The 26131-nt window shown below is 52.5% G+C and overlaps 2 protein-coding genes across 3 annotated transcripts in view; both read left to right on the forward strand.

Annotated features, from left to right (window-relative positions):
- Nucleotides 1-3201, forward strand: part of IGDCC4 (immunoglobulin superfamily DCC subclass member 4) — a 39093-nt gene extending 35892 nt beyond the window's left edge. For both annotated transcript variants that reach the window (XM_059697863.1, XM_059697871.1), the window contains exons 19-20: nucleotides 237-398; nucleotides 931-3201. In XM_059697863.1, the coding sequence (XP_059553846.1) occupies nucleotides 237-398; nucleotides 931-1335 (567 nt within the window). In that variant the 3' untranslated portion in view covers nucleotides 1336-3201. The remainder of the gene's footprint in view (nucleotides 1-236; nucleotides 399-930) is intronic.
- A 3676-nt stretch (nucleotides 3202-6877) lies between these two features.
- IGDCC3 (immunoglobulin superfamily DCC subclass member 3) overlaps nucleotides 6878-26131 on the forward strand; it is a 41513-nt gene continuing 22259 nt past the window's right edge. Inside the window, exons 1-2 of the mRNA XM_059669215.1 lie at nucleotides 6878-7159; nucleotides 9420-9725. Coding sequence (XP_059525198.1) covers nucleotides 7057-7159; nucleotides 9420-9725 — 409 coding nt within the window. The 5' untranslated portion in view covers nucleotides 6878-7056. The remainder of the gene's footprint in view (nucleotides 7160-9419; nucleotides 9726-26131) is intronic.

Below are 26131 nucleotides of genomic sequence, written 5' to 3' on the forward strand. Positions count from 1 at the left end.
CTCCCTTTTCTCTGCTGAAGGAGACCCTGCCTGGCTGGGAAACCTCTGGGCTTTGCCAAAACAATGGCAGCAGGCTTTTCTGCAGGAGGACTTCTTCCTTAGTTCCCTCCAGACTCTCAGCTATTCTGTGCTCCTCCCCACAGCCCCGGCGAGGGAGAAGGCGGGCGTCAGAGACCAGGCGGGGCTCCATCCACTTCCCTCTCCCAGCTAGTGCTCTGGCTTCTCTCCCCATGCAGATCTCCTGGGCTCAGCCTGGCGGGCCGAGCTGGGCAGGTTCCTGGGCAGGCTGTGAGTTGCCCCAGGCAGGCCCTGTGCCTTATCTGACCCGGGCCCTGCTGCCCCCTGCTGGCACCGGGCAGACGCTGTTGCTGCAGGCTCTGGTGTATGATGCCATAAAGGTCAGTTTCCAGGGAGGAAGCGGGAGGAAGGGAGAGAAGGGTCCCCATGCTTGTGAAGAGCAAGTAGTGAGTTCTCGGGAGACCCCTGATGGTAATGTCCCTGGGATAGAAGTCTAGCCAGGAGACCACTGGAGCCTCTATAGGTGAGTGGGTAGAGGCCGCAACTTTGCAGGAAGTCTGTGTTACATCTGAGTTGGGGGCAATTCCTCCTCTGCATAGACCTAAGCAGAGTTACCATGGGCCTGAGCGCCTTCAGCCCCTTCTTCTAGTCACTGACGCCTGACTGATCCCGTACTTCTGGAACTCCTGGGCAAGGGCAAATGGCAGTATTCTGTTTTTCCCTGCCTTCCCATGGGACACCATCTCTTGTAGGGGAATCAGCATGATTCCTTTACCAACTCCCATGGGATATATACTCTGGTCGCTGGGGGAGTGGGGTGTCAGTCTCTCTCCACCCCGAATATGTTGGTCATTCTTCTCATGACCACTCTCAGTGATGGTCACCTGTCTCGGTGTTCTCTGCTCTGACCAGGGCAACGGAAGGAAGAAGCCACCCCCGGCCTGCAGGAACCAGGTGGAGGCCGACGTCATTGTTCACTCTGACTTCAGTGCCTCCAAAGGGAACCTTGACCTCCACCTCCAGGACCTGGAACCTGAGCATTTCCTGCCTTCGGAGGCTCCTGACCTCACGTCGGGTGTTGTGGATTTAGGGCAAGGGGGAGACTGGCTGGACAGGGAGCTGGGAGGCTGTGAACAGGCGACCACGGGGCCAGACAGACTCACCTGCCTGCCAGAGGCACCTTCTTGCCCCTACCTGGACCTCCAGCCCAGCGAGGCCCTGGAGGAGGCCCCTGGGGACAGCTGCCAGTCAAAGGCCCCCTGCCCTCTAGGAGCCAGCCCAGGCTTGTCCAGGGCCTCCGTCTCCTCCTCTGCTTAGCTCCCCTCAAGGTGCAGTTTGGGACAGGCTGTCATGGGTTATGGGATATGACACCTATGTACCTGCGGATACTGACCATCATCAAGCCATTGGGAGCCTCCTAGGGGGCTTTGGCTGGAGGGAGAGGAAGAAATGGCTTATTCACTCCCCCATACTCTGTGACACGTGTGGTATGAGAGAGACACGTGAGGCATGGCTATATGTGAGGCACCTGTGTGTGCTGGTTGGTGAGCTGGGAAACCTGGGTCCAGGCACTGGTTACTACAGCCTAACTGGCCCTCCCGGTCAGGACTGTGCCCCAGAATGGCCAGTGCCCAGCCCTGTGGGTCCCCCACCTCCGTCACCCAGCCTTTTATTACACACTCTGAGAGTGTTTCCAATGCCCTGTCTGACAAGACAGCCCCGGCCCATTTTCCTGTCTGGCTGGGCTGAGTGCAAGTAGGCCCTGAATGCCTAATGTTTTAGTTCCATTGCTGCCTCCCATTGCCCAAACTGAGAGGGTGACTCTGGTCCCTCAGAGCATCTCTGCATTTGATTTTATAATTTGGGAAGTGCCTGGTTTTGAACATCTGCTTTCTCTTGCTCTCCCTTCCTTCCTTTCCTTTCCCTACTCCGGTGGCCTCTCCCCCGCCAGCTTGCTCTCCCAACTCTAGTGCCCTTCGCTTCCTCCCTGACAGTCCCTCTTTTCCTCTCTGCTGTTTCTGGCTCTCCTCTTGCTGCCTGCCTCTCCTGTCTCTCACGCCTCTCACAGACTGTGTCATGTGGTCTCCCGCCTTCCTTCCCTTAACAACATGACTACCTCATGTCTGCTTCGAGGCCATAGCGTGACTCCTGCCCCTTCACTTTACCGGGTACCCTCCTGCCCCTCTTCTCTCTGTGCCGCCGTATGCCTCTGCCCCAGGCAGGCTGCCCACCCCCAGTGCAGGTTTGAAGGCCTTCCAGCTTCCCTTGTATCTTTTTCCCCTGGGATTGAGATGGGAGGGTCCTCCTTGGAGGTGATGAATCCCAGCCACACAAGGGGACTTTTGAGACGGGGAAACAGAAACACAACCCAGAGGCTCAGGATAAAACTCCCCCCTCCGTCTGTGCAGGGAGGCAGGCCTGCTGGATGCAGGGGGGTTTGGGACATTCCTTCCCAGCTGAAGCTAAAGTGGGAAGCAGCCCGCAGCTTCCCACTCTGAGCACCTTGAACGTGAGCCGATGGGGTAAGAGTGAGAGAAATCTCATTCCTCCCGGTGCTGGAAGGGAGGTCTTTGCGCAGGACAAGGGCAATTGGCTCATTTTGTTTTGTTTTGAATTCAATCCTGAAGTCATTTTCTCTTGACCTGCCACACAAGGACAAGCTTGACTTCCATTTCCTGTGTAGAGAAAACAATGCAATTTATTTGATTTTTGCCCCTCAGCCTCTCATAGGAGTATGAAATGTAGGGTCTTTTCGCCCTAAATGCATCTTTTAACTGATTGGCATATCAAGGGTTAACTGTGGCTTCTAGGCTAAATTAGAAATAACCAGCCTATCTCCACCCCCACCCCTCCTTTTTTTTTAATGGTAAAATGTCTCTCAGCCGAGTTGCAGCTTCCTCAGACCCTTTCAGCATCTGTGTTTATTACACTCGGGTGTCACTCACGTTTGACATCCCACCTACATCCTTCCCTTCCCCCTCCTTCAACCAGCCTATGATAACACTAAAGATTAGTAATGTTGGTTTTGTATCTTGTTAAGGACAGGATTGTCACTTGTACTATTTCTGTAGCATTCAGCGTTGCTGTGGCTAACACCACTCTATATGTTTCATCATTGCTCTGAAGGTCAAAAGCCTCATTTTATTTTGCTGGTTTGATTTTTTTTCTAAAGAAAAAAAAGAACTGCCCTGAATTAAATGGCTGTTTTAACAGTAGGCTCTTAGCATTACACTACGTAGTCATTTTTCATGTTCTTGTTTAACAGGCACTGAGGTTCTGGTTTAAATTAAATAGCTGCAAATGAGACAATTTATAACCCATTAGGTTGGGTGGAAAATTGTTTCTCAAAAGCAAATAAGTAATAAATCTGGTATCTGCCTATAACTCACAGTTGATAAGAAAGTGGCCATTACTCACTAGTATTATATATGATTTTGGACTCTGGGTAATTTGGAAGTGTTGGGTTTGTGTCTTTGTAGTAGTATTTTTATTAGAAAAGAGTCTATTGGCCTTTTACAGGGTATTAATCCCTTTGTCACCTACCATTGATGCCTTACGTTTTTGAGTCTCATTTTAAAACCTCCCCTTTTTTTGATGCATGACAAGTGTAATCATACCTGCTCATTTATTTGTTTGTATTTAGTTTATGCTATGTTATTTAATTATTTTTCCAGCATTTTTTTTCTCTTTACAAATAGGACTTTTTTTAGTGTTAAGCCAAGGCATTGATTATGTATCTGTCCTTATAATGAATTAATAAACTATTTTCCAAAAATGTGGGGTTCTCTTTTGGAGCCAATGTCTAGCTAGAACGGGTGGGCAAACTTTTTGACTCGAGGGCCACAGTGGGTTCTTAAACTGGACCGGAGGGCTGGAACAAAAGCATGGATGGAGTGTTTGTGTGAACTAATATAAATTCAAAGTAAACATCATTACATAAAAAGGTACGGTCTTTTTTTTTTTTTTTTTTTTTTTTTTTTAGTTTTATACATTTCAAACGGGCTGTATCCAGCCCGCGGGCCATAGTTTGCCCACGGCTGAGCTAGAACCAATGTCTAGAATTTCCTCAGCCATTCTGCATAGAGAATGCATTTCTTACCAGATGGGAAATGTTGGTTTTTGCGGGCAGAGAGCAGGTGGACATGAGAAAGAACTGAACCATTTTCCTCCCTCAGCAGGCACTTAGGAAAAAGACTTAAACTTAGGAAAGATATGTTCATGGATGGCATTCTTTTAGGCTCTCTGGGGATCTTGTCCCTTCTGGACACCTTTCTTTCTGTTTTGTTTTTTTTACTTTCTTGGATGCAAGAGAAGAGTGAACATACAACTCCAGAGATTTGGGGCTCCACAGTTGTTCTGCATAACTCAGGTCTCCAAAATTGCTCATGGCTGCACATTCACACATGTAGGCAAGCTCAGAGCTTCACATGTGCATACTGATCTACACAAATACCTTTGTGTCCATTAACTCCAACATGGGCACACAGTCACACACAAAACTTCTCACTCACACCCCAGGCTCATCTCAGGATCGTGGTTGGCAGCTTCTCTGCTAAGATCTTTACAGAACCTGGAACATGCATGCCTTTCTTTTAATTTTTATTTATTGATTTGAGGGAGGGAGGGAGAGAGAGAGTGAGAGAGAGAGAGAGATAGAGAGATGGAAACATCAATTTGTTGTTCCACTTATTTATGCATTCATTGGTTGATTTTTGCATGTGCCCTGGCTGGGGATCAAACCTGATATTGGTATTTTGGGACGACACTCCAACCCACCACTGAGCTACCTGCCCAGGGCCACGTGCATGCTTTTCTAATGGAGGGAACCAAAAGCCAGAGGCTACCCTGCCCAGGACCACCCCCAAAGTGGCTGTTGGACCAGACCCAAGTTAATTGACAGATCATATGGAGAGATACTGCACATTTTATATGTGGCAGAATAGCCATTATTTGCATATCACTCTTCGACCAGGGTTGTGATAAAGAAGAATTAAACACTTGTCAAAATGAATTTAAAATGACAGCAGCTCAGGACACCAATTTGACCTCTCTGAGTTCAGGACAAGCCAAGAAGGGTTTGTTGAGAATTCCAAGCCCTGTGGGAGGGAGTTCCAGGACTTTGGGCCCAAGGTGGGCCCCCCAACCCCTTTTCCATCCCTTTCCTATGGCAAATAGAAGTCCATCATTCCTGCTCTTCCTTACTAAAATCAGTTGGGGGCTTTGGTGTGCTGCTGACCCTGAATTTCCCCATTGCCTCCCACTGTTCACATGCCTCAAGTGCTTGCCTCTCAGACTCATCTTCAAATTGCTACTACAGAGTTCGGAGTACTTGGGCCGCACAAACCCCATCATTGATAAGCTTGTCGGGTTTCTGGAGGCCTGCACTTCCTTACTCATCTGCACCACGGTTAGTTTTATAGGTGGGTAACATTCCTGGTCCCAAGATTCCAGAGTACCATGGTATCACAAGAGACTTGGTTATTCCTCTGCCATCCCAGTCCAATGTCAGGAGCAAATAGCTGAGTGAGGCAGAGACGACTCCCTTTAAACCTCCTGCTCCTGGAACTAAGTAGGTGCTCAATAGTTTTCATGTGTTTTTTTTTTTATTGATTTTAGAGAGGGTGGGGGATAAATAGAAACATCAAGGAGAGGCTGCCTTCTGCATGCCTCTTACTGAGGATTGAGCCTGAAATCGGGGCATGCACCCCAACCTCCTGGTTCGTAGATCGTGGGTCATACTCAACCACCCAGTCACACCAGCCCGGCGGTGCTCAGTAATTTCCTTGGATCATGCTGGACTCAACAGATCATATACCAGTGTGTGGTGAAGATGCAAGATCTCTGAGGGCTAACATGGCCATGTGACTCCTAGGAGGCATGCCTACCTTCTAAGTGTATCATTTTCACACAGGACCTATGTTGTCTCCTCATTTGTTCTCTGATGTGAAACACTGAGTCTTCTTTGGGCTTTGTAAATGTTACTGGGAATTGCAACTTGTGGTTTGCTTTTCCAGTTCCCAGGTCATCTGTCAGGACCTGTGTGGTTTAAAAGGTCTCTAGGGGTGAGTAGGAGAGATATGACTATCTTTATTTTTCAGGTGAGCTCAGAGAGCGACCGCCGGGCTTGGCTGGGCGGCACAGCTTGGGGAACTGCGATGGGAAGCAAGCGGGTTACCTGAGCGTTTGCATTGTCCTGTGGGGTCGACTCTCCCCACCCTGGAAGAGGCTTCCCACCACCCCCCGCCCCCCGCCTCTCTCCCGTCCACCCAAGCGGGGGACGCCTCAGTCTAGAGAGGCCAATCTTGCAGCTCAACATCCTCGCCTTTGGGTGGAAGTACCAGAAACCCATGGAAAACTCAATCTTTGACAACTTCATGCCGTTTTGAGGGAATTATCTCGAAAATATAGACTTGGACACGGTGGAGGAGGGCACCGATGAAAGAGACGGCCAGAGCAAACCCCGCATCTTTGCGTGTTTCTCCGCAGCCCGGACCCACTCCACAGTCCGCGGGGTCTCCCAGGTTCCAGTCCCCCAAGTCCGGGTTGGCCCAAGGGAGGGCGGGGAGGGGGCTGCTGCCTGGGACGGCGCCGGCCGCTCCAGCCACAGTTCAAAGCTCAGGGGGCGCGTCCGCCGAGCAGCCCGGAATGTCCGGCCGCTAAAAGCGCTCGCCGGCTCTTTTGTTCCCTAGACCGGGCCTCCGGGGAGAGGGGACTGGGGGAGGGGACCGGAGGGTGGGGAAGGGGGGCGGCAGTCGGCGGGCGGAGGGAAGAGGGCGGGGCGGGCTCGGCGTGGCGAGTGCGGAGCGCGCACCTCGGGCGAGGCTGACAGATCGCCGGGGTAGGTGCAAGATGGCGCAAGCGGCGCTCCCCCGGTGCCCCCGGCGCCCCTAGGCAGGCATGTGGCCCCAGCCCCCCGCCGCCCGGGCTCGGCCCCGGCCGGTGCCCCGGCCCCGGCTCCGGCGCCGGCCCCGCGGGACGCTGTGAGCCGCGAGAGGCCCCGGAGCCGCGCGTCGCCCAGTCGAACGGACCGAGAGCCCCATGGCTGCTCCGCGCGCCGCGCCCCCGCGCCGCCCGCCCGCGCCGCGCCGGCCCCGGCTCCTGCTGCCGCTGCTGCTGCTGCTGCTGCCCGCGCCGAGCGGCGGTGAGTGGCCGAGCGGGAAGGGGTGGAAGGGAGTAAGCGGGCGCGAGGGGCGGACCGGGGAGAGCGCGCGGACCTGCGGGAGGACTCGGGGCGGCAGCGACTCGCCCGGGAAGGGGAGCCGAGCTGGACCGGGCGGAGCCGGGGGAGAGGGCACCGAGGCCGGGCTGCTGGGGCGGCTGGGGATGCTGAGGACCGAGCCCCGGGGCAGAACCCGAACCCGGACCGAGGGGCCAGGCGTGAGGCAGAAGGCGCGCTAGGCGGGCGGACTGGAGTTGGGGAGCCGGGGGCACCGCAGGACTGAGTCCCTCCGAGAGAGCGAGCGGGGGTGCGCGGAGTATCCCGAGGCGGCCGGGGCTGGAGACAGCAGACCTGGGGGCTAGGGGTGGGCGGAGGCTGGGACCCAGCGGGCTGCCCGGGGCAGAAGGGACGCGTCTTGGATGGAGTGCGCGGGAGAGACCGAGGAAGAGGGAGGAAGGTTCCCGGCGGCCGCGCGTGGGGATGGGGAGGCCGGAGAGACACCCGGCGAGCTGAGAAGGGAAGAGAAGCCGACCCGGAGCGAGCGCGGGGATGCCCACGTGCCCGCCCTTGCCCGGAGTGTGCGCACGCCCAGCCGCCGCGTCCCCGGGCTCCGGGGTCAGGCTCGCCACCCTGTTCTCGCAGTGGCTGGAATGGGTGCAAATCTATTCCCTTCCTCTCCCACCCCAAGTTCTCAGCAGACCTTCATCTGGGCATCTGGGCGTGTGCTCTCTCCTCTCAGCTCCGAGAAGCAGGCTATCGCGTCCGCATCCAGGAGAAACTTTCTCCCCCGTTGCTATATCGAGGTTGGGTTGGGGACTGCAGGTCATGGGAAAGATGGGTAGTGGTTTGAAGAGGTATGATCCCCAGATGTCTTAAAACATTTCATATCCCTGAGGGTGGGGGGACCGTCCGTAACCCCAGCCCCCCGCCCCCTCCTTTTTCTCCACCAACTTCCCCATCTCCCCCTGCCGGGCGGACGCTGGTCTGTTGGGGAGGGGCAGCTCTGGGATCGCTAGTTTTCTGGAAATGTGAGGAGGGGTCTGGGCTGCCCTTTCAGCGTAGGTGGGTCCATCTCTCCTGGAGTGAAGTTGTAACTGGTCTGGTGAGTTGCTTGTTGGAGAAGCTGGCGACTTGGCATCATGCCTGGGATCGGAGCGCTTGTCTTTCCTGTAAGGCTTTTCCTGATTTCAACATCATGCTCTTCCCCTACACTCCTTCCCCCTCTTCTACCAGCTCTCCTCTCTTCTCTGCAGGAGTGGATCTGTTGCTGGGAGTAAAGGTTCTAGGAACCTTCTCTTCCAGAATTTTGGGAAATCTGAGTTGACGTTTGGTGCTCCTCTTCTCTTCTTATGACAAAAGCACAACCACCAAAAACAAAACAAACCAACAACAAAAACATACCCAGTGCATTCTAGGTACTGGGCCCACACATTCCGCTCCCTGCCAGGCATCCATCAGACCTCAGTTGGTTTTGCCAGAAAAAAAGAAGCAGTGGTTTATTTCTATCTCACTTTATATGTGTCTAGAAATTTGTTTGTTTTTAAATATATTTATTTCAGAGAGGAAGGGAGAGGAAGAGAGAGATAGAAACATCAGTGATGAGAGGGAATCATTGATTGGCTGTCTCCTGCACATTGGACGAAGCCCGCAACCGGGGCATGTGCCCTTGGCCGGAATCGAACCTGGGACCCTTGGGTCTGCAGGCCAGTGCTCTATCCACTGAGCCAAACTGGCTAGAACTTTTAACTTTTCATAGTACCTGTAAGTCTTCTAATCATATTCAGTAACCTTATAACTCAAGTTGTATTATTGTTGTTCCTGACAAACAGACGAAGAATGGGAAGCCAGGACAGGTTGACTACCTTACCCAAGGTCACACTCTGAAAGTCTGTGAAGCTTCGTGCTTACACATGCTGACCACAGAAGTGGCAGCAGCTGTGTTGGGATCAATCTTGCTTTGGGATCCCATATCTGCAACTATTAACTGCGACACCCTGGGCAAGTTGCTTAATATCTCTTTAGCTTCCTTGTAAAAGAGGATTGATCTTTCTGAGATTGTGTGTTGATTAAATTACTGCATGAAACGACACTTCATAATGCATAAAGTCCTACATATTAATAGAGACTCCTATTAACATTACAGAAAGATGGGGACGAAATGTACAGCTCCAGAGAACTTCTTTCTGTCTGCTCATTCCATGCTGACCTCTCCTTTTCCTCTCATCTCCCCTGCCCCCTGCAGGCCTTGACCACTCTGCCGAACTGGCGTTTGCTGTGGAGCCAAGCGATGATGTAGCAGTCCCTGGGCAGCCTATAGTGCTGGGCTGCAGGGTAGAAGGGACCCCTCCAGTGCGAATCACCTGGAGGAAGAATGGGGTGGAGGTGTCGGAGAGTCCTCACTCCACCATGCTGGCCAATGGGTCCTTGATGATCCATCATTTCCGGCTGGATCAAGGAGACAGCCCTTCAGACGAGGGCGACTATGAGTGTGTGGCTCAGAACCGCTTTGGGCTGGTCGTTAGCCGGAAGGCGCGCATCCAGGCAGCAAGTAAGTGGACACCCTTTACTTTTTCCCCCAAATTGGGGGTCAAGGGCATGGGGAGCCGGAGGAGCAGTTCCATCTTAGCCTTCCAGAGGACTAATTTCTCAGCATGGGTCCATTGAGAGGTGCATAGCAGTAATTTATGGTGGTGGAATTACATCATATACTCATTTAATTGATTAGAATGTGATTTGACAAGAATATAGCCAAACAGTGTGATGGGGAGAGGGAGAGAGAGTGAGCACTTTATCCAACTTTGTGTGTCTTAGTTTCTATATGCCTGTATATTGTGATCTTCCTGATCCATTGAGTATGAGTCTTGTGTTTCAAGATAAACAGTTGTCATATTTTTGGGTGGTTTAAGAGATTTTTGAAGGGACAATTTTGGCTATATTGAATTTTTGTTAATCCTTACCCAAGAATATTTTTCCCCATTGATTGTTAGAGAGAGTGGAAGGGAGGGGGAGAGACACAGAGAGAGAAACATGGATGTGAGAGACACATTGATTGGTATGTGCCCTTGACTGGAATTGAACCCGAGACCCTTCAGTTCAAGGGCCGATGCAGTCTAACCACAGAGCAAAACAGGCGAGGGTGGAATTTTTAATTATGTGCTGACTTTCAGCCTTTTGGGTAGGATAAATCTCACTATACCAGTAATGACATTCTGAAGCTTGTCAACAATTTGCTTTATAAAAAATATGGTAAAATGATTTTGGAGTTATTGCAATAATGGCATTAACATTTCTCCCACTCACCTTCATGCTGATGTGCTTTTTTAAAATTTCAGTTTTATTGAGGTATACTTGACAATAAAATCATAAGATACTTAAAGTGTATGTTGTGGTGAATTGATACCAGCTGTGCTTTTTTGAATAGGAGAGAAAATGCCAAGCAAGGTGCTTTAGCTGTAGAATTGTGCTTTGCTTGAGCTGATGGTGTGATGGAAGGATGACTGTGTTTTACTGCCCTGTTCTGCACAATTCTGTTGTTGTTGAGTGTAGTCTGTGAACACTTGTGGGAGTGTGCTGCATAAACCAAAATTATCTGTCTTGGGGAGATGGCAGGCTATTGGGTGGGGGAGCCATGGTTGGAACTACTGCTCTTGAGAAACGACAGAAGTTTTGGCAGGTGTATATGTTCTCCATCTCAGCTCTGTACTTCTCAGGGAGAGGGTTCCCTTAAAGAGGGTGCTTTAACTGGTTGACAGTAATTCCAGCTGGTACTTATTAAGCCCTTGCTGCATGAGGGGCACCCTGAGTGCTTTACGTGAATTATCTCACTTCGCCATCACAAAGACCCAGGAAGACTGGCCGTCATCATCCCCCTTTCACAGATGAGAAAACGGACACTTAGGGGCATTTGGGGCCATTCTGGTAAGCAGAGAAGCCAGGACTGCAGTCTAGGCCGTCTGAACGCTACCCCCTCCCGCTTAACTCCTATGGCATGCTGCCTCTTTCCTGTCGGATCACTGACAACTTTCTTCCTGGCTCTGAGGGCATTTGCACAGTTGCTCTGAACGGCTGGTGAGTGATGAATCGTGCTGAGGCAGGAGCCCTCTGGTTGAGTTTAAGATGCCCCTTTGTTCTAAGGAAGGCTGATCCAGGCCCCCATATGGAGCTCTCTGGGAGGCAGCTCTGGACCTTGAGGCTGAATCACTTCTGGCTCGGCGACCCTCAAGCCCTGGCCCTCCTGGCAGTGTAGGGGAAGGCTGGTGTACCCTCTGAGCAGATGGCTGGGTGTGAGGAAGCAAAGCATGGGCAGAGGGTAGGGACTTGAGGAAGCTTGCGGATGGGAGAAATGAGACTTTCCAGGCCACACTCCCTGACCTGCGTCAATGCCCAGGGATTGATGACCTCTGCATCTGGGAGATAAATCCCCAGGTGTTTCTATATAGTTAATTGTAAATGTGTTTTTCTATAAATGGTAATACTTTCAAGATGTTTGGTTTCCTTAAATGCCTAACAGTATAAAAAACTGCACTGTGGGCTCTGGCTGGGGAAGCAGTGGTGGGCGAGGTCACCTTCGTTAAGCCTTTGGGGTCCAGGGAAAGCTGGGGGGTGTTGCCCCCAAACACTGGCAGTCTGATATGGCCTCTCTCCCCCCACAAGGCCCGTGGCCCCATGGGGGAATGCTTGGATATCAAGCCAGCAGTGGCTGGATCCCCTTTTCTCACTTCACAGGCAGATGTCCCTAGAAACCTCCAGAGCTGCTTAGCTGCCTAGGTTTCCTCCTTTGGGAATAACTCCCTCCCCATGTACCTGCAGGCACTACAGATGTGGTGTGGCCTGGGAGGGTGCTGTGCTGAGAAGGTGTGAGGAGACCTCTGAAGCCCCACCTCTGCCTACTTCACAGGGACAGACGGGGAGGGGCATGCTAAGCACCCCTTACACAGTCCACCCGGAGGACTCACCCAGTGAAGCAGATGGGGCCCAGGTCCATGTGGGCAGGTGTGCTGAGACATCCGGCTGGCCCCTGGGAATACCCCCCTCCCATCCCAGTGGGCTCAGACGCTGCTGTGAAAGTTGGCCTGGTCAGAGTGGGCTGAACTACAGGCTGATTCCTTGGGGGCTTCAGCTCCAGGTATCTCCCTTTTAGGATGAAGTGGGTCAGGGTCCTAGCATGTCCGTTCTCTCCGCCTTGCTGTCCCATGTGCTTATTGTTTGGGGGTTGAACATTGAGACACCTGTTAAGAGGGAAACCCTGGACAGGTCAGCCTCTCCATGGCCCAGTTTCCGCACCTGTAAAATGTGCACCCTACTCTGTGAGATGGTTGTGGGGACTGGCACACCCCACACTTCGCCTGGCACGTAGAAGGGTGCTCAGTAGTGGGAGCCAGTACTTTCATCTTCATTTACAGGCAGCTGCACTGACATGGCAACACAAGCAAACTGCCCAAGTCTGCTCCCAGCCTCCAGCGTCCTCCCTCACTGGGATTCGGGCAGGGAGCACTCCAGGGAAATCTATCAGGGAGTGGAATTATTGGAGCCCGAGTGTGACTTGTTCTTTTTTTAACCCCTTCCTGAGGGGGTCTGGGGATTCTCCCACGCCTTTGGGTATGGGCTGAAGCTGGGCTGTGAGACCCTGTGAGGCCATCCCTCTGGAGGGTTCTAGAGAGGGGACAGGGGTCACCTGACCCAGGGGAACATGTGCATTGACTCATACCTGTTGAGTTCTGTGTGCCTGGATGACTCAAAGAGGGATGGCTACCTACTGGAGGGGTGATAAATGGGGGATCCTCTCCCAGCTCCCCTGCTCCCCTCAGGCAGGAGCCCTCAGTTTCTGCCCTTCACTTCTGGGCCTCAGTTCTTGGTGTCAGGCCCCTGGGGAACTGGAGTAAAGAGCTATGGGACCTAGAGCAGGACTTCCCCAACCTTTATTGTGCCTGTGAATTACCTGGGGATCTTGATACAATTCAGATTTTGAATCAGGAGGTCTAGGCCAAGGGGGGTTCTGCATGTCTAACAGAAGCCCAGGGATGCTGATGCTGCTGGTCCCAGGTGCTGGAGGGGAACCCGCTCCTGTGTCATAATCACTGGTTGGGGGTCTGTAGGCAGCACAGTGAAGTCAGAAGCACGTGGGCTTCAGGGCAGAGCAAGCTGGGCTTGAACTCCATCTCTGACACTCCTTGATCATGTGTCCTTAGCACGAGTCACTTAACCCTCTTGACCTCTGTGCCCTCATCTTTAAAAAATGGGCATAATCCCATCAGCCTATCGGGACTGTTGGAGGATTTAAACGAGGTGATGGTTGTAAAGCACCTGGCACAGGCCTGGCATCTAGGAAATGCTCATTAAGTATTATGGTTAGTGCTGGGTATTGACCACTAGTTTAGGATGAGGTCCAGCTTGTTTCAATGCTGGATGCTGGCTGGGTTCTCAGAAAGCCAGGATGGCCTCCCTCCCAGCCTGAAGCTATCCCGACTGGGCAGGCCCAACGGTGGCTAAGAGAGTGGGCTAAGGAGGCCACGAGTCTCAGTTTCCTCATCTTTATAATGGGGAAATAATACTTACCAAGGAGAAATCTTGTGAGGATGACTTAGGTCCTAGTACAGGGATGGCGAATCTACGACACACGTGTCAGAGGTGACACACGAACTCATTTTTTTGGTTAATTTTTCTTTGTTAAATGGCATTTAAATATGTAAAATAAATATCAAAAATATAAGTCTTTGTTTTACTATGGTTGCAAATATCAAAAAATTTCTATATGTGACACGGCACCAGAGTTAAGTTAGGGTTTTTCAAAATGCTGACACGCCGAGCTCAAAAGGTTCGCCATCACTGTCCTAGGATAATAAGTGTAAAGAACTTAGCAGGTACAAGGCACATAGAAAGTGTTCCTTAAAGATTAACTATTATTATTCTGGGGAGGAATTAGAGGTGAGAAAGGTGATGTTCTAAGCTGTTAGTTGTGGTGGTTCCAGCAAGGCCCCTGGTGAGTCCAGGTCCCTAGAAAGAGGCAGTGGGGTATGGTGAGAGGGGAGAACGTCCAGTTCTAGTCCCCTCTGTGTCTACTTCAGTAAATCACTGTTTCTCAGGCCCTCAGTTACCCACTTGAAAGTCCACATCATTCTCAACCTGTCTGAGGGAGGGAGTTTAAGCGACTAGTCTGAAATCCTCTTTCAGCAGCAAGATCCGTGGTTGTGTGGATCTGCGGGCAGAGCTTGGGCATAGGTGTGTGTAACCAGGTCTGGGTGGGGGTGGTCAGGAAAACTATGGGCTGGAGCTGTTGGGGAGTAGAGCTTGTGTAGAGGGGCTCATTGGACTTAGGGGGGCTTCTGTCCAGTGCAGTGGGAGAAGTGGCTATCACCCTGGAGGCCTTTGTCACCTGGAGATTGTATGCTCAGACCTGGTATGTGGAAGCCAGGCTCTTCTCTCTTCCAGGAAGAGCAGCTCAGTGGAGGTAGCCCTGAGGAAGTCTCCCCCACTGGCCCTCAAACACATGTCTGCCTACCCACGAGGACAGTAATCAGGTCCTGAAGTGTCACTGGTGTGATGGTGCCTAGATCTGCTCTCATGCCAGGCAGCTTACCCGTATGTATGCCATGGCACAGAGGTAGGTGCAAATGGGTAAGGGTCAGGCCCTTTTACCTGCTAGTCAGCCTTCCACACACCAACCCCTTCTGACACTCCTGAGAAGCTGTAAGGTACAGTGGAAAGATCCTTACCTAGACACACAGGTGTCCTGTGTGGCTCTGGGCCAGTCAGTCACCCTCTCTGGGCTTCGCTTTTCTCATTGTCAAGTTGGGTGGTTGGACTGAGGTTCATCTCTGCCCTAAGGTAGTTAGGCTTCCTTGTCATCCAGCCAATGCCTGGGACACATCTGCCTTCTTGGGGCCTTTTCCCAGTCTGATTTTGCCCCTGCTCCTCCTACCCAGTCATTCCCTAAAGACCATTTAGCTTACAGTAATTCCTTCTGCCCCCTGCTAAGGCAGGCAGTATTTATGGCCTGTGGCCTTCAGGCTCAACCTTTCAGCGACGGCTTGCATTGTTAAGTAACTGTTTGGTCGCCGGATAGTCCATCTGTCTCCTCGACTAGATTTTAAGCTCCTAAAGGGCTTCTCTTTCTTTCGTGTTTCTCACATCCCCTGCCTGTGGAGCCTGGTAAAAAGTAAAGAACATGTGGCCTTCCGGGTGCAAAGCTGTCTCTCGTGTCTCTCTCGTGTCTCTCTTGCTTTCTCTCTCTCCCTGTCTCGTAATCGATAGCATAGCTCAAAGGAACAGAAGCTTGAGAACAGGGAGGGTGGGCAGGGGAATATAACACACTCGGGGCACGCACGATCACGGGGCGGCGGCGGCTGCGCGTTTGTCTCTAGAGGAACTGAGACTCTCTCTTCCTCGCCAGATGGGGTGTGAATCAGAGACCAAATTGCTTGGAATCCCTCGTGGCAGGGTCTTGGGGTCTCCTGCCTTGGACTTTATTCCCTGGCTGGGTGAGGCCAGTATCCCCAGGCCCATTGGGGGAGGGCTCCCCTCACTTCCACCCGCAGGACTTGAGTGTGGAAGTCGAATGCTTCTGGTTCCCACACCTTGGCTCCACTGTCGCAGGCAGCCAGCTGGCCCCTTGAGCACAATGTGCAAATCTTCTCTGTTCCTGTTCCCGGCATTGTCCCTGGCCAGGCGCCTTGGCTGGGAATGTGGGCCGGTGAATAGGAGAGGCATTTGCAGCCTGCAAATGAAACAGGCCCCCAGCCCCCTTAACCCCTTGTCGCCTCCCCACCCCCAGGGAGAAAGGACTTTTTCACTCCTGGCCTTCTTGTATTGCCTTTCTCTCTCTTCTGCAGAGTCCCTGCAGGCGTGTGTGTGTGTGTGTGTGTGTGTGTGTGTGTGTGTGTGTGTGTGTAAGAGGGAGACTTTTCACAGCAGCTTGAAGGCTGTTGTACACAGCCTTCAATAAAAGTAGGATGGAACAGAAGGGCACCAGGATGGAAAACCAAACAGCTCACTGCTGTCTTTGTTTAAACTGGACTGAGTGATTCCAAAAATGTCTGCCGTGTGTAATTAACCTATGCCCCCCTAAGATTGTCTGGCCATAGCCTTGATGCAACAAGAAATGTAGAGACCGCGCGTGTGTGTGTGTGTGTGTGTGTGTGTGTGTGTGTGCCTGTGTATTGCCACGTGTACCTGAGTGGGTACCTGAGCATATAGGTGCATGCCGAAAGGATGTGCATGAGGCCCAAGATTGGGGGCCAGCTCTCCTTGAAGAGTCTTCTTGTGGGAATCCCTTTTCCCTTGAGCTTTGTGGCCAGGCTGGAGAGCTAGGGTGGGCAGAACTGGTGGGAAGGCCCGGGGTGGAACAAAGGCCTGAAGAGGGGCAAGCAGGCGGGGCTCCTGGCCAGATCACAGGGAAATGAAGGGGTGGGGTGGGGAGCGTGGACTTAATACAGGCCAGCCAGCCACCTGATTCAGGCAGAGGGAGCAAAATTGGATGCAAAGGGCTCACATCTTCTTCTCCCTCCCACTCACCCTTCTCCATCTCTTCTCTGGATCTTGGTCTCTCTGCTGTTTGATACTCCTACATATACTGCTCCTCATCTCTGCCTTCCTGCGAGGCCATGATTAAGGTCTTTGTCTTTATCATCCCTCATCCCTAGTTTCTCCTTCCTTTCTCTAGCTCCTTTCTTTCTATTGCCCTGTCCTTCCTCCTGCCTCTTCCTCCATTTGGGGTGGTTTCTGTGTTCACCATCCTCTGCTGTGCTTGGAGGGAGATCTTCCTTTTTCAGGAGCAAAGTAGGTGAGCTCAGACCTCAGCACAAAACAAAGAGATTGGAAGAAGACAGACTGTGAGGGTCAGGTTCAAAGAGGACCCCAAAGGAAAGGGTCTCTGGCTTCCCCAGCAAGTCAGAGCCTCCCCAGGGGCAGACCTTCACTGGGAGGAATCTGAGAACCCTGGCCCCTGCTTGGGGCCTGTCTCTGAGCCTGGACACTGACCACAGTGGGTGGTGGGGGCAGCTCTCTGGAATGCTGGTGTTGGGTTGCAGTGCAGATGTGAACAGTGATAATGGGCAGGAACTGGACTTTCTGGTCTGGCTGCTGCCCCCAAGGCCAGTGGAATGTGAGGGGGGACAAGCAAGAGGCCCTAGGGACTTGGGGTGGGCAGATGGAGACCAGACCACCTAAATGGAGAGGAGGGGGCAGACCACCAGGAAAGAGAACCAAATTCTAGTCCTGTCACTGAGTTGCAGGCTGCAGCAAAAGCATCCTAAAATTTCTAGCCCGTGTTGGATCTTTGAGGTCTTCCCAGCCTTCAGGTCAGCTCCCAGGCATCCAGAATTGTGGGAGAAACTTTGTAGCTCTTCTGGTCCAATCTTCTCATTTTACAGACTTAAAAACTGAGGCCCGAGGAGGTAACCTGCCCAAGCAAGGCTGGCCCTCCAGCCTGGGCAGGTAAGTGAGCCTCTGCCTTCCCCAGTGTCTCACTTCACTCTGGTTGAAAAAAAGGGCATCGGCGTATGTCTCCCCAGGGCAGACTGGCAGGCATATTTCTCTTTTTATTAAGTCCTGATGTGCCCCAGGCTTTGTTGGTGGTTGTGGTTCTGGATGTGAATGTTAACCTGCAAACCCTGGGTGGGGTCTCCTGACATTCATGGTATATTAGTATTACAGAGGGCCTCTGAGTTTCCCACGCACACTGGATGCTGAGCTGAGTGGTTCTGGTGGTGAAGTACCTAGTAGTTGTAGAAGCAGTCCTCGTATTATGGAGCTGCACTGTCTTAAGCCCTTCATGTATTAATTTAATTCCCATAACAATTCCACTAATGGGTATTACTAGTCCTCTTTTACAGATGAGTAAACAGAAGCCCAGAATGGTTAATTAACTTGCCCAAAGGTACACAGTATATAGGTAAGCGGGAATTTAAATCCAGGTCTGCCTGACCCAAGATTCAATGGCCTGAATCCTTAGAGGGGGCTAGAGTCCCTTGAGAACTTAATCGGTATTAATGCCTCAGAAATAGAGGCAGGTACCTGGACGTGAGCAGGGTGGGGGTGCGGGAGTATTGGGAGTAGAGGACAGCTTAGAAGCCTTGCCAGAGTGGGAGCCACTTCTGGGTGGGCCAGGGAGGGCTATAGCCCTCCTCCTGCCCCCACCGTCCCCAGGCACTGCTGGAGGCTCTTGGGGAGTCTGAAGAGCCAACTAGGCTGGGGTGCTCTGCTCTGCATAGAGGGTCTTACCCTAGCTGTGAGGTTGGACAGGGCTGGCTGGGGCAGAGCTGGCTGCCAGGAGAGGAAATTAGGAGGGTGCTGGGGCTGCTGGAGGTGGAGGCGGGAGTTGCTTCTTCCCACAGAGGGAAGACAGGTTACCCTCCCCCTGGGGCCTCCTCAGCTCCCTTTCCCTTTCTTGTTTCCCTGAATAATGATGCTGATTGCACCACATCTGTCATAATTACTCTTTGTTTGAAAATTCAGAACAAATCACAGGAGAGGAACTGGTATGGTTTGAGAAGGATCCTTCTCCCCAGGGGTCCTGTTGAAGTGGGGCGGGGGGGGGGGGGGGGGTGGGAGCGGGTAGGGAAAAGCCATAATCAGGCTGGAAGAGCAAGGCCGCTGATTGTCCTTGTGCTATTCCTTCACCTGGGCAAGGTGGCGTAAGGCCTCTGGGAGTCACGTGCCCCTACTCCCCAACCCCACTCCAGGCCACAGTCCCTACCTGCTGTGGTGGCTGAGAGATTCTGCCCCCATCCCAACCTGAGGGTACCCTGCCCTCTTGGCCCCACTGAACAGTGGGTTGGACAAAGGCTGCACAGTAACCTGAGCAGCACAGCAGGGAGGGGCAGCCCCAGGCGTGGTGCTGGGGTCCTTATTGGCAAGAGGAGTGGGGACCTTTGTGGGTCTCTGGAACAGGCCAGGCATTGGGCCCCTGAGGTGAGAACCAGGAAAGGGCCTCTCACTTCTCAGGAGCACCAAACCAGGCCCCCAGGAGCCTGCAGCAGCCCTGGTACCGTGCTCTCACACTCTCTTCTCCACAGCCTGACCTGTGGTGAGGGTCCTGGTTCCAACTTCCACCCCCAACCTGAAGGCCCTTGGTTTAGGGGGCTAATAATTCCTGGAGCATGAGCCCCAGCCTGTGGCCTTGCCTGCCATGAGCACCCCTCTGGGCCCCCCTCCCAAAGTAGCCCCTTCCCACCTGGGCTTGTGTCCTGCAAATACGCTGTGCACTTTTGTGGGGAGAAATCAAGGACAACCTAGAATTTATCCTCAAACCCTACCAGTAATGAAACCCCAGTGCTCTTGCCGGGACCATGGGGGACTACAGACACCCTCAAGGAGCTGGAAGCTGGCTGAGTTGCACATAGATTTGCACTGAGGGCTGGTTCTGGATTCAAGCTTCCTTCTTCCCTTAAAGTGCTAGGCCTCAGTTTGTCTTTGTGGGAAATGGGGGGGAGAGTACTGTTCCGCCTGTCTTTTGAAGGGAAGAAAGGGGGGTAGGGTCCTGCTACCCATCCACCAATGGAGGCACCCTTAGTTTCTGTTTCAGCAGGGCTGAGAGGCGGGGAGAGGCCCAGTCCTGGAGGTGCCAGCCTTGGAGGGGACCCCTCCTCTAGTCTCACGATTATTGATTGAGGGTCATGAGAGGGGCATGCTTACCTCTCTGCCCTCCCAGGCTCCCACTTCAGCAAGAAGATGCTTTTAACACGTAAATAGGCAAACTCATCCCTTAGTGACTAGTTTCCTCAGAGGTGGCAGGTGGTGTGGAGAGGGCCAGATTAAAAGATTCCTAAAGTCCCTTCCCACTTCTAAAATTCGGAGTCACTGGCTGGTTTTCCTTTTGAGCACGGTTCCTCCTCCCAGTCTCTCCCCTCCCCGCCTCTCTCCAGGCTCGCTCCAGCTCTCTCCTCCATCTCCCTCCATCCCTCTCATCTCGAGCTCTCCCGGGGCGCCGAGCCGGGCCTCCTCCTTTTTTAAATGTCAAGATCAAAGTTTTGCAGGAAAAGCTCTCGTCAGTCTCACCGTCGTTCGCTGCCCCCACTCGGTGGCTGCCCTCCTGGCTCCCGCCTGCGCTCGCGTCCAAAGCGACCGGCAGGCCCTCGGGGCTCACGGGGCCGTGTCCCCGCGCAGTTGTGCGTTGTGCTCTCAGGTCCTGCGTGCGCTCCCGGAGCCGGGTCGCCTGCGAAGCCCGTCCCCGCGCAGGGACTCGCTCTCCGCCTGGGGGCCGAGCGCGGCAGAGAGAGGGAGAGAGAGAGACAGAGTGGCCCGGGAGGAGCCGGGCCCCGAAAACGACCCGGGCCCCCAGCACAAAGCGGCCGCTTCCCGCCCAGAGCGCCGCAGAAGCAATGTGCATCCAATTAACCCTGCGCGCGCAGTCGCGGGCTGTCAAGTAACCGCGCTCCGCCGTCCGTGGGGCAAGTCCGTGCGCGCGTGCGGACCTGTCTGTGGGTAGACCTTATCTGTGAATGCGGTGCGCCCTTGCTTCCTGGCCCCCTCGGCCTGGTATCTCGAGGTCACCACTTCCCGGGCCTGCGCTGGCCAGGGTGGAAGAGACTTTTTCACTTGGGAGCCCGGGAGCTCGCCCCCCCCCACCCCCCCACCTGGGAGCCTGGAGCTGCTGGTCCCAGCGGGTGAAATGAAGCCGGGGAGTCGAGGTCTCAGGTTCCCAGCCCCCTTTCTCATTATTGGCTTGGGGTGTAGGCCATGGATTTCTGACAAGGGGCTATAGCCAGACAAAAGTTTGTGGGCAGACCTTCGAACAGAGCCGGCCCAGAAGCAGAGCGGGCCCCAGAGCCATTCTAGAAGAGCAGACTCGGTCAACACAGGGATGGGTGCTTGTCTCTCCATCAGTGCTTGGGAGTGCTCCCACCCCGGGGCAGACAGGACTGAGGAGGGGCTAAAGCTTTTTAGGTTTTGGTGGCCCTACGCTCTCCTCTCCCCCAGCCTCCTGCCCACGTTTCTCATCTCCCTGCTGTGGAAGCTGAGGCCCAGAGACAGGGCCCTGCCCAAGTCCCGGCGGACAATCGGCACGTTGGGAAGCCATGTTGGGACAGAAAGGCCCAGATACTCTTCCCAGCACGCTGATTGGCCACGTGAGATGTGGGCTCTAACTTCAGAGCCAGGACCGCAGAGAACTGAAACCCAGTATTTGGCGTGTGGTGAACAATGCTTGGGTCCTTTTCTGCTATCTTCATCCCCTTAGGGGTTATTTTTGTTTTGCTTCTTGTATCCTGGCTTGTATGGAATGTCACCCGCTACCCCCTCTCTGTAACAATGCCCTTCGCTCACCCCAGCTTTTGGAGGTATCTTTAAATTGTATTCCAAACCTTTAGGACTGTAGAGAAGCCCTGTTTAATTTAGCTCATTTGCAGATTGGATTAGAATATTCTTCCTTCTATTATGGCAGATTACCAATAATATTACATAGAAAGTCTCAAGATTGAGCCTCTTTGATATTTCTGTCCTCCTGTGTTTCTGATTTTGCTTCTCAAATCAGTCATTTTCTCATCAAACTGTGACAAAATCACAGTAATTACAAGCAAGCTGCTAACGGTGATATGGATAGGATCAACGCTTTCCTGAAATAAAGTGATGTAGCTTTTATTATGTCAATTCAAGAAAGATGCATTGGGTGGTGTGCCCAGCTTTGCTTTTTGGGGGGAAAGGGGGTCAGAAGACTCAGTCTATTCTGAGACAGAGAGTGTATAGCTTGTCCCTCTCACTGGTTTGCAAACTCCTTGAAGGGAGGGGCTGGTTTCTCCGCATCCTCAGTGCCCAAAAATCCATCTTCAGTGCCCAAAAGTCCGTACCTGGAGAGGGTGAGAGAACGAGGAGCCGTGGTGTGTTAAATGGAAGGGTAGGAACACTTCCTGCCTGCTTTGGGTCCATCACCCTTTGGAGCTAAACAGCCTAGGGTAGGGGTGAGGGAGGGCTGATAAAGCTGAGTCAGGTATTACTCCCCAAGGGACTACTGGGATGGTTTCACCTAAGCCATTCTCTAAGGCTTCTGAGTCTCTATGTCAGGAGCTGAGAGGGGCATGTCTGCATCTAACTGTGCCCTGAGTCTCCTACCCCACTGTTTCTGGTCTTAAAAGGCACCCCTATCTCCCTATTCTGTTCCCTTGAAATGGCCTTCTTCCAAGGCCCCACCACTGGCCACCTGGGGGAGGGAGGGATTAGACTGAGCTGAAGGTGCCCCAGCTTAGGGCTGAGTGGGAAGGACTTGGCCTGGTGAGTTCAGAATTCAGTCTTGCTACCCCAAGAGAGGTGGCCACTAGTACTCAGTCACCTCAGAGTGGCACACCCTCCCAGGCAAGCTGGAGAAAGTCCCAGGATGCCAGACCACTGGCCTCATCCCCAAAAGATCTAACAGGCCAGGTTCCAAGCATCCCTCTGCCCTCCAGCTTCTCGTGCATCCTCTTTGGAAAGCCTAGGCCTGCATGTACATGCCTACCTTCCTATTACCTTGAAAAGCCATGACTGTGATAACGAAGCATTCTGTGAATGCAGATTGCTGTGGAAATGGATAAGGGGAGAGAAAAAAAACAGATTCTCATTATTATACTCATTATCTTCCTATCAGAATACTCACCCACAGAGCATTATTTTAAAAGTTACTTATGGTCTTGGGTATGAAGAAAGAAGAGATGTGCAGGGAAATAGGCTTCCGTTTAAAGCACTTTTTCAGTCGAAAGTATTGAGTGTCTAATTTGGGCCTGGAGGCAACTCTTGCTTTTTGAATCGTGGATCATCTTCCAAAGTATAATTTATCTGGGGATTAGACATTCAGGCACTCTTGCTGAATTCCGGGCAAACCATAAAGACACACATATAGTAATATATAGTAACAATTATATTTGTAGTTCCTGTTTGAATCATCATGTTAGTCTTGAGAACTGAAGCTAATGGTCATTATAGCGTTAACATGACCTTTGATCTGCTATCTAGTTGTAGGATCTTTGGATAAATCTTTTTTTTTTTTCCTCTAGAACCGGGGACTTTAGGCATCATTCTTTATAGTCCTTGGGCCTTTGGAGGGGGCTTAGGGTGTGGAGACGGGGGTGATGGAAGGAAGGTTAGATTGTTGGAGCTCCAGGTCTCCCATATCTACCCCATCCACAGCAGCTCTGCTTTATCTTATTGTTTTGCTTTGGAGCTCTGTAAACCAACTAACCAAGCAGAACTAGGCTGATTGGCCTAAGCAGAGGAGTGCTGCAGCAGCAGCAGGTGCTATGATGCCAAGTGAGCTTAAGGTTCTAGAGCCCTAGGCAGAAAAAAATATGACTCTAAGATGCAGATTTAGGAGAATTATAAAGAAAAACATTATGGCTCACATCTGAAGTTATGGCCAGAGTTGATTAAGGAATGGGTCAGAAAAACAATGAGCTGTACTTAAATTTTTCTCTTCTTTAAAATCATGCTTCTCGCCCAGCTGGCATGGCTCAGTGGTTGAACTCCAACCTATGAACCAGGAGGTCATCATTGGATTCCCAGTCAGGGCACATGCCTGGGTTGTGGGCTCAATCCCCAGTGAGGGGCATGCAGCAGGCAGTTAATCAATGATTCTCATCATTGATGTTTCTGTCTCTCTCCCTCTCCCTTCCTCTCTGAAACCAATAAAAAATATTTTAAAAATAAAAATAAAATCATGCTTCTCATGTATTTCTGTTACAACTAGTGCTTGGTAATGTTAAATATGGTTGGTTGGTCAGAGCAAGGAACAATTTTGGCTGCTGGTTACTCAGTCTCAATATTGTCCATTCTTTAATTTTATTCTCAAATAAATGGATGAATGGATGGATAGATGGATGGTCCTGTTTATGAGTTTGGCTATGAGTGGTCCACAAAGGGTTTATAATCTAGCTGTGATGACATGGGCATTAGACAAGATTGTAGCGCCCTGGCTAGTTTGGCTCAGCGGATAGAGCATTAGCCTACAGACTGAAGAAAGGCTTGATCCCAGGTTCGAGTCCCATTCAGGGCACATGCCTGGGTTGCAGGCTCAATCCCCAGTGTGTGGTGTACAGGAGGCAGCCGACCCATGATTCTTTCTCATCATTGATGTTTCTATCTCTCTCTCCCTCTCCCTTCCTCTCTGAAATCAATAAAAACATATTTTTGTTTAAAAAAAAAGATTGTAGCCTTAGAAAGAGCTCTGTGATTTGCATCAAATGTGTGGTGTAACTAAGGGTTACTGTTTCAGCCCTACTGTTGATTGGAGCAACATACCAGACCTTTGTATCATTTGATGAGCCCAATAGAACATGGAACCATAGATATTGTATTCTTCCTTTAGGCAGAAATAGTCTAAGGGCCATCAGACGTGATTAGAAAGTATGTCCTTCCAGGAAAAGGATATGTGGAATTAAGGGATATTAAAGCAGGTCTGTTCTCAAATCCACAATCTTCCAAGAGCATCTATCTTGTACCTACCTTCCTCTGAACTAAGTACTCTGAGGAATAGCAAAATAAGACCCTTCCTATCTTGAGGGATGTCATCTTCTCTTCCCCCTCCCCAAAGGAAAGCCAGCCTTGTGTGGTGGTGGCGGTGGTGGTGAAGAGGAGGCAGCCTGACATAGCACGGAGAATCAGCTTGTCCATCTGCACTGTGGTTTTCTTTAGGTCTGGTTTCTAGGCTGTTACTTCGTACGTATCCTTATATAAAAAGAAAAAAAAGTGAGATGCCTCAGACCAGGCCCCTTTCTGATGAGTCAGTTTCCTGGGGCATGTGGTTGGAACTCCAGTCTTACCTATCGGCCCACGCTCTATGGGCCCTTCCTTAGAAACAGCGGCCTCAGTGCTCTGGGCATTCCATCCCCCTTCCGCGTGGCTTTGCAGTCCCTCTGTAACGTGGCTTTGCAGTCCCTCTGTAACTTGGCTTTGCAGTCCCTCTGTAACTTGGCTTTGCAGTCCCTCTGTAACTTGGCTTTGCAGTCCCTCTGTAACTTGGCTTTGCAGTCCCTCTGTAACTTGGCTCCCCCTTCCAGCCACTGCTCTCTTCCTTCCTGAGAGCTCCAATCCCTTCCTCAGTCCAGCTCCCCACAATCCCCCACCTTCCTTCCCCTGCTTTCCCGGAGTCTCCTGCCTTCTCTACTCAGATCTCTCCCGGCCATTCTCCGAACTCCTCCAGCCTGTCAGTTGGTGGCACACAGTTGGGCGCTGAGGTTTATAAATTCCCAACTCCACCGACTGTTTCATGTGTTCGGAACGAAATCTAATTAGTCTGTTGAAGGCAGGGCCATGCCTGCGTCTGTTTTTCGGAGTCACGGACAGACCTGGGCGGCCACAGTAGGTGCCCCTAAGGCTCTGCTGGCGGAGAAAGTTTGGTGAGGCGCTCCCGGCGGCGGTGCGCGCGCCTGCCCGTCTTCCCCGGGAGAGAGACGGGAGCTGCTGCCTCGGTTTCCCCCGCGGGGTCCGGCCCAGCTGGGGAATTCGCACCGCTGCGGGGAGGGGGTGGCGGGAAATGGTGCCTCGCTCGCCCCAGCGACATCAAACCCTCGTTTGGCGGGCGAGGACAATGGCTGTCTTATTTTCTCCATTCGCCGCGCACAATGCCGGATTCTCTCATTCACCCGCGGCGGTGCGAGCGAGGTAATTAGCCCGCGCCATTCAGCGCGGACACCATTGCTATGCGGGGGGGCAGGACGCCGCCTCGGCGGGGATTAGCCGCGGGCCGGGGTGTGCAGCTGCGGCCACTTCAAAGGCGCCCGGCGGGCCCGGCGGGTGTGGGAACCGGCGCCGCCTCCGCCGGGAGCCGCCCCGCCGGCTCGATCCTGGGCCGCTAGGAGGGGACCCGCCGGTTCTCCCCGGCCCGGCCCGGCCCGGCCCGGCCGCGCCCTCCGCTCTCCCCGGCTGCTCGGCCCCAGCTCCCCCGGCCGCCGTCGCCCCTATCACACTCCCACTTTCATCAGGGACCTCAAGTGCTTTTTTCTTTTGAGTCCCGGGAGTCAAAGGGCAAGGAGGGGGAGGAGCCGGGGGGATGGG

The sequence above is a fragment of the Myotis daubentonii genome, chromosome 1 (assembly GCF_963259705.1).
Source record: "Myotis daubentonii chromosome 1, mMyoDau2.1, whole genome shotgun sequence".
NCBI lineage: Eukaryota > Metazoa > Chordata > Mammalia > Chiroptera > Vespertilionidae > Myotis > Myotis daubentonii.